This window comes from Wolffia australiana, chromosome 9 (genome assembly GCF_029677425.1).
Source record: "Wolffia australiana isolate 7733 chromosome 9, ASM2967742v1".
Classification (NCBI taxonomy): Eukaryota; Viridiplantae; Streptophyta; class Magnoliopsida; order Alismatales; family Araceae; genus Wolffia; species Wolffia australiana.
In genome coordinates, this window is record NC_135843.1 from 657,611 (window position 1) to 666,301 (window position 8,691).

The window sequence follows — 8,691 nt, forward strand, 5'->3', positions numbered from 1 at the left end:
AAAATCTACACCTTATTAATTATTCTGCTTTTTTAACTCATATAATCATATTTCTAATGGACTTTATTCAAACAGTTCCATGATTTGAACAATTGATAAATCAGCAGCATTAATACAATATTTTCAATTATAAACTTCAAAATTACTTTTAAACTGGGTTCCAATTTGTGACTCATGTGTCCCATTGATAATTTCATTGTTTTGTATTTATTATCTTAACAAAAGGATAATTTTCAATACCCAAACTTAAGAAATTATTAAATTCTTTATATGTTTATTTATTCTTCTTTTTAAATCCTGGAAATCAGATTGCGAATGGACTGAATTCAAACATTTACATCATTTTAAACCAATGATCAGTCGTGGTATTAATACATCTTCAACTGTGAACTTGGAGACTGGTATTATCTTTAAAACGGGGTTCCAATTTGTCACTCACGTAGTATAGTAATTTTTTTCTTATCAAATTGTTTTCAATTATATTGATATTTTTACACCTATAATTCACCAAAAACATTTTTATACGACCAATTAAATCCATCATTTCAAACTCAACATGATTTTAGAGGACATTTAGAGCTTGCTTAAAATTTCAGGCATTATTTAAACAGATTCTCTAATGCTTAATGTTTGCCATCATTTGAAAGATTTCATGATTGTTGTTACTATTTGACTTATTGTCAGGCATATCGTCCAAGATATTTAATTCCAATCATAAGACTTATTGGATATTTAAAATAAAAATCAATCATAGTTAAATAGCTCTTTTTTTTTAAAGCAATGTTTATAAGTTCAATATTACATCATCTTTAATTGGCTTCCATATTTCCTCTTATTTTATTCTCTCTACAACAGGATGATATGCAATAACTAATATCATAATGGCCCCAATAGATATTTTGTTCTCTGAAAAATATGAAAATTAATGTGATATTTAATATTTTCATATGAAATGGTGATAATCCTGTACTAGCATCCGTCTTGCTTAACCATACGCGGGGCCACATTTAATACTTAGTTTTCCTTAAAAATAATGTAAAGCACGAAACAAATGCAAGACTTTTCATAGAATCTCTCAGAATCATATTTCTACCGGGACAATACATTTTGTACGAGAACCGAAGCAATCAAAATTTTCAGACGGGAAAAGTCATTGAGAAGCGTACTTGAAACAATATCTTGCAATGTCTGATAACCGGCTTAAAGTATCTGAGGCAAAATTATTTGGGTCCTTAATATCCATTTGATTATTCAAGCCTAACCAATGAATGCTTAAACTACGTTTCTTTTATCTAAGTTCCCAGATTACAACTGGCCAAAGTAGGAACCCGTGAGCAACGTCATGATGAGTAAGTACACTTTCATATTAGAAATAACTAGCACTTCTCATTGGATACCGATTAAAGAATGATACTTTTTCGTATTCTGTTCGGCGAATAGTATAATTTTCTGTCAGAGTTCTTTTATGAAAGGTTATAGAATGAATTTCATGAGTGCTTCTTGGACAGTTGGATGAAGTGGTATAACAATCCAAGTAGTTCTCTGGTGCAAACATGAGTAGTCAGCATGTGGTTTACATGGAAGTAAGCAAAGCCTTTCCTTCGAAAGAAAAGAGATCATTAATGAATGACTTGAAAATTGAAGAACTGTGGAAGCGGCCGTCCTCCAGTGCAAGTTTTCTACAGGAGATGGGGATTGGGGACTACATCACGTGGGTGAAACTTCTATGGCATCCGGATTGTGGAACAAACAAGATTTTTGCGAAATCTGAAGTGTATTAAATTGTGAAACTTTTCTCACGTTAAGAGCAACTTTACTCATCTTGTACCCCTTTTTTTGGTGTTAGACTCTCCGTTCTTTTTCCATTCTCTCTTTCTCCATCCTTCTCGCTTTCCCTCTCTCTCTAGGGTCTAAGATCAATGGGCTAGAAAATTTTCAGCCTTCTTTTTTCAGATATTTTCATGAACTTGAGAATTCGGCTCTCTCTTTTCTCTGATTAGACATATTTTGCTAGATGCTTGATCACAAGTAGTGCTCTTCGTATTTTATAGCGGATGCACCCGCTCTAGCGAAAACACCATAGAATTTTTTCTCAGGAAAGCAAAACCCGACCCAATTTTTTTTTGTGTAGTAGAGAGAGAAGGTGAGAGTCTGGGAGAGAGATGGAGAGAGAGAGGGTAAGAGTCTGAGAGAGAGTGAGAGAGAGAGAGGGTGAGAGTCTGAGAAAGAGATATGGAGAGAGAGAGGGTGAGTGTCTCAGAGAGAGATATGGGGAGAGAGAGGGTGAGAGTCTGAGGGAGAGATATGAGGAGAGAGAAGGTGAGAGTCTGAGAGAGAGATATGGGGAGAGAGAGGGTGAGAGTCTGAGGGAGAGATATGAGGAGAGAGAAGGTGAGAGTCTGAGAGAGAGATATGGGGAGAGAGAGGGTGAGAGTCTGAGGAGAGATCTGAGGCGAGAGAAGGAGAGAGTCTGAGAGAGAGATATGGGGAGAGAGAGGGTGAGAGTGTGAGAGAGAGATAGGGGGAGAGAGGGTGAGAGTCTGAGAGAGAGATATGGGGAGAGAGAGGGTGAGAGTCTGAGGGAGAGATATGAGGAGAGAGAAGGTGAGAGTCTGAGAGAGAGATATGGGGAGAGAGAGGGTGAGAGTCTGAGAGAGGGATATGGGGAGAGAGGGTGAGAGTCTGAGAGAGAGATATGGGGAGAGAGATAAGAGCAGATAAAAGAACACTGCGCAGTCAAAGAAGAGGTTCTCGCAAAAAAGGAAGATTAAAATAAGAAAACAGCTAGATGGGCAACAAAGATCCAACATGCATGCTCCCAAAGTAGACAACCAAAGTCGCCTCCGAGGGCACCACCACGAGGAATCCCTCAATATTTCCCCCAAATGTATTCTTATCATCTCCATAATCACCACCCTTGGGCGCGGCCCTCAATGGCTTCCAGACTGCACTGTTGCATTTAAATCCGGCTCTATCTTCCACTCCGGTAAGAGTTCAATTTTCGAAGTTCTCAGCAAGCACAGGATGAATAATCTACTTGCTATGCTCAAGGATTTTCTAGCTCAAGGATCTAGTACTGAACATAATTATGAACTGTAAATGCTATAAGGACTTTTTTAACGCATCTTGAACTTCGACCCAGTGCTTTCTACAATAATACAGTATATCTTTGAGGCATCATGTATAAAACTCTTCATGTACAATTATCCTACTAGAAACTTTTGCCCTGATCATTGAAAGTTTTATTCCTTCACGAAAACTAGGAGGATATCTGATCATTGGCGATCACAAGTAAGTTATACTAGTACACTATTTATCAAAATCTTGAACTGCAGAGATTCTTCCAGCTTTGTCTGAGCCAATAGGGTAAGCGTTAACCTACTGGGCCTATAATTTACGCCGTTGATCTATTTGGAAGTTTTATTCCTTCACGAAACTAGGAGGATATCTGATCATTGGCGATCACAAGTAAGTTATTCTAGTGCTCTATTTATCATAATTTTGAACAGCAGAGATTCTTCCAGATTCGTCCGAGCCAAGACGGTAATCCCTTAAACTACCGGGCCGATAATTTGACGAAAGCCCCCGTTCTAACCTTCAATCAATGCTCCCATGGTGCCCTCTGCCCACTCCAAACTCTTATAAATACCCTTTCCCCTACTCTTCTTCTTCAACTTTTAATCGAATCATCTCTCTCTCTCTCTCTCTCTCTCTCTCTCTCTCTCTCTCTCTCTCTCTCTCTCTCTCTCTCTCTCTCTCTCGCTCTCTCTCTCTCTCTCTCTCTCTTAACTACGTCTACGTCGATTATTGCCGATATGATATTTTTTCTCTCCCTGGCCATTGTAACATCCGTCATTCTACTCTGGCTTTTTCCACGGCGCCGCCCAGTCTACCTCATAGACTTTGCTTGTTTCAAGCCTGACGACTCACATAAGTGCACCAGAGAGACATTTTTCAGGCAGATGATGCTACCAGGAACCTTCACTGACGAGTCTCTCGCTTTTCAACTTAAGATGCTGGAAAGATCTGGGCTGGGCCAATCAACATACGCACCTTCTAGCCTGCTCTCTGAGCCAATTAACCCTTGCATGGAGGAGGCCAGGAAGGAGGCCATGGACGCTATGTTCAGCTCCGTGGAGGTGCTGTTGAGAAAGACTGGAGTGGGTGCTTCCGAGATTGGGATTTTGATTGTTAATTGCAGCTTGTTTAGTCCCTCTCCTTCTCTCTCATCCATGGTGTTGAACAAGTTTGCCATGAGAGAGGGTATCCTGAGCTACAGCCTTGGCGGCATGGGTTGCAGCGCAGGGCTCATTGCCATTGACCTCGCCAAGCATCTTCTTCAGGTCCTTTTTCTCTCTCTATTTCCTCTTTCTAGGAGATTGTTGATGTACTCTGATCGTTTTCATTTCATATAAATAGACTCGTGCTGGGACCAACTTTGTCCTGTCATTTGTGAGATCCAGTGCAGTCATTAAAAAACAGGCAAAGATTAATTGGTTTTGATTTGATGGGTTTTACTCTTCTGTATTCATTCTATTAGTCTGTCCGAAGATACTCATTAGTTCGGTCTAGTCTTTTTAATATGATCGCGCTCATTTCATATAAATAGACCCGTGCTGGGACCCAGTCTTCTGTATTTATTGGTTTTGATTTAATGGGTTTTAATCTTCGGTATTCATTTTTTTGTCTACCCGAAGACATTCACAATTTCGGTCTAGTCTTTTCAACATGATCGCGTTTATTTCATATAAATAGATTCGTGCTGGTACCAACTTTATCCTGTCTTTTGGTTTGTGAGATTCAGTGCAGTCATTAAAAAAAGGGAAATATTAAATAGTTTTGATTTATTGGTTTTTTAATTAATGGGTTTTACTCTTCTGTATTGATTCTATTAGTCCGTCCAAAGACATTCATAAGTTCGGCCTTGTCTTCTTTACATGACGGGGAGTGGCTTTATTTTCTAAAAAAAAATATCCTTGTCTGTATTCATTCTTTTGCTCTGCGGAAAGAAACTTATGAACCGTTCATCTATTGAATAAAGCATCTATTTTGATACTCGAACAAATTCATAGTATCTGTAAATTCCTCCAAATTATCCTTCGGATAAAAAAGAAGGCATTTACTTAAGGTAAATGAACTACAAGACAGATTTTATTGAAGGAAAAGTCGCGATAGAAACTTTGATGTAGGTCTATCCTATACAACGAAAACCTCCAGTTTTGAGGAAAGCTTCGCATCAATTCAAAATAACTCCTTTCCTGCTACAGAATCCTAGGTCTTCACGGAGTTTATACCACGCAATGGACTAATGTCTTCTGCGTGCCATGTTGTATTCCTTATCATCAATATCACCATCATCACAATGGTCACCATCATCACCATCATCACAGTGGTCACCATCATCACTATCATCACAATGGTCACCATCATCATCATCATCATCACAATGGTCACAGTGGTCACCATCATCACCATCATCACAATGGTCACAATGGTCACCATCATCATCATCATCATCATCACAATGGTCACCATCATCATCATCATCATCACAATGGTCACAGTGGTCACCATCATCACCATCATCACAATGGTCACCATCATCACCATCAATATAACCATCATCACAATGGTCGCCATCATCACCAATATCACCATCATCACAATGGTCACCATCATCACCATCAGTATCACCATCATCACCATCATCCCCCTGATCACCATCATCACAATGGTCACCATCATCACCATTATCACCATCATTACCATCAATATCACCATCAACATTATCATGTCAGTCATCATCATCTCCATAATCAGGAAGATTGCTGACATGTGGAGCAAACGCAGGTGCACAAGTCGTCGTACGCCATGGTTGTGAGCACTGAAAGCATGACACAGAACGGGTACATGGGGAACAACCGGTCAATGCTAGTAACCAACAGCATCTTCCGCATGGGCGGCGCCGCCGTGCTCCTCTCCAACATCTCCGCCGACCGTCAACGCGCCAAGTACGAGCTGCTCCACACCGCGCGCACACACAAAGGCGCCGACGACAGCAGCCACGCCTGCGTCTCCCAAAAGGAAGACGACCAAGGCATCCTCGGCGTGTCCCTCTCCAAAGACTTGATGCGCGTCGCCGGCGACTCCCTCAAAGAGAACATCTCCTCTCTCGGCCCTCTCGTTCTCCCTTTCGCCGAGCAATTTCGCTATCTAATCAGCCTCTTGAAGAAGAATCACAGCAACAACAAGAAAATCAAGTCATACGTCCCAAATTTCAAGCTCGCGTTTGAGCATTTCTGCGTTCACGCCGGCGGGCGGGCGGTGTTGGATGAGATAGAGAAGAACTTGGAGCTGTCGGAGTGGGACATGGAGCCGTCTAGAATGACTTTGTACAGGTTCGGGAACACGTCGAGTAGTTCTCTCTGGTACGAGATGGGGTATATGGAGGCCAAGGGGAGAATTGGGAAGGGGGACAGAGTCTGGCAGATTGCGTTTGGCTCGGGATTTAAGTGTAATAGTGCAGTCTGGAAGGCGCTGAGAACCGTGGCCGAGGGTGGTGGTTCTGGAGATGATAATAATCCGTGGTTTGGGGAGATTGATGGGTTTCCTGTGGTGGTGCCCAAGGTGGAGACTTTGGTTGTCTAGTGACCTGTTGGATCTCTGTTGCCCATCTTGCTATTTTAATGGTTTTGGCTTGAATTCTCTTCTTGTGTTCTCCGTCTCTCTCTTCCAATCTCCAAGTATTTCTATACATCTCTCTGACTCTGTGATTCTCTCTCATTCTCTCTCTGTCTCTTTTTATAGATCTCTCTTCCTCCTCCTCTTACTACCTCCTTATGTATGGACGTAGGTACCTATGCCCTTGTTGAGCTTTCTTTTGGCAGAGGCCCTCTTTGTCGGATAAGTATCTCTTTGTTTCATCTATCTCTGCTCACATGTCCTCTCTATCTTTTTCTCCCACTGTATCTCCCTTATCATCTCTCTCTCTCTCTCTCATCTCGCTTTATCTTTCTCTTTCTCTCTCTCATTCTCCCTCTCAACGGGTAAGGCTTTTCCTTTCGTGTAAGCATGTCCATTCGTCGTGTGCTGCCGTTCTGAATCAGGGAACGGGCCTAGTTCGTGTAATTCGATGTTCTTTGCGTAAGAGAGGAGGCGTTCGATACGATATAGGAAGAATATGACATTCGGTATATTCTCTTGCTGTTTATGCAGACGAATCTGGATAAATATGCTAGTCTCATGAGAGAGGCATACAGTAATCATGTTTACGAAGATCGATAGATAGAGAGAGATATATAGATGGAGAGAGAGAGAGGTAGAGAGATAGATAGATAGATAGATAGATTGCGCGAGAGATATAGACACATAGATTTAAATAAATCAGAGAGAGCGTGAGAGAGAGAGAGAGATAGAGATAGAGAGAGAGAGAGAGAGAGAGAGAGAGAGAGAGAGAGAGAGAGAGAGATAGAGAGATAGAGAGATAGGATTCAATGGGAAAAATGGGATTCTATTGTTTGTCAACTACTTCTATCGGAAATAGGATTGACTATGGATTAGCACATGGTTTCATAAAATCCGTACGATTTATTTTTCCGATCTAAATCGAGTTACATGAATTGTTCAGCATGTTCTATTCGATACTGGATACGATTCGGTATTGATAGAGAAAGAGATAGAGAGATAGAGATATATAGAGAGAGAGAGACAGACAGACAGACAGACAGAGATAGAGAGATAGAGATAGATAGAGAGAGAGAGAGAGAGAGAGAGAGAGAGAGAGAGATAACAACAAAAAAATGATCGCCAACACGCCTTCAGAGTTCTCGACCCTTAATATCATCTATCAGAGATTGCTGTTCTTTAAAAGCAAAGGCATTACCGCTATGTTCACCACACGTTGCCTTTACCCTGTCTCTCCAGTTACCTGTTCGGTCTGTAGTACCAATTCATGCACCTGTCCAAGAAGAACCGGCGCATATCCGGAGGAAAGATTTCATCAAAGGACTTTTATTTTCAATGAAGGAATCCAATCTGAAAATCTATAAAGAACCCAAACATAAGACGAAAAAAGTATGATCCTTCAATTGCTAACCGACGAGAACTGCGCGTTATTTTGGCCTGCACACTCTCTAATAGAGGAAAGCGTGCTTCAGAGGTGTGGCTACTTTGGCTAGCTTTACTTTGGCTTGATCTGGGAACTAAGATAGATTAAAAACGCTCAGTTTAAGCATTCATTCTTTTGTCCTTGATAATCAAAGGAATATCAACGACCCAATTAATTTATTCAGGTACTTTGATGTTGCTAATGGAACGCTGAAGTCCGTTATTAGACGTTGCAGGATATTGATCCAAGTAATCTCCAACACATCTACGTTACTGTTTTTTTTTCAAAGCTACTGACCCTGAAGAAAATTTTTTCTCAGGGATCATATGAAATTTCATGTAATTCTTTCTTGCTTTACATTTTCAATGAAGAATATGCAGGAAATGAGCCCGTACGTGAGATTATGCTCAAGGATGTCTTGCTCATCAGTCATCCATTTTAAACGAATTATACAAATTCCCTCTATCTTTCACAAAAGAGAATATACTTAATCAAGGAAACAAAACGGACAAATGACTTGTTTCTAATATTAACATACTTTGTCTCCAAGGCAAGTAGTATTAGTTAAATATTTCCAATCTGTT

General features: G+C 40.5%; 1 protein-coding gene across 1 annotated transcript; it reads left to right on the forward strand.

Annotated features, from left to right (window-relative positions):
- The first annotated feature begins 3,692 nt into the window (after positions 1-3,692).
- Positions 3,693-6,702, forward strand: LOC144708034 (3-ketoacyl-CoA synthase 20-like). The gene is made up of 2 exons (XM_078581328.1): positions 3,693-4,343; positions 5,851-6,702. The coding sequence occupies exons 1-2, from the start codon at positions 3,816-3,818 to the stop codon at positions 6,646-6,648; spliced, it is 1,326 nt and encodes a 441-aa protein (XP_078437454.1). The 5' UTR covers positions 3,693-3,815; the 3' UTR covers positions 6,649-6,702.
- The last annotated feature ends 1,989 nt before the right edge of the window (positions 6,703-8,691 follow it).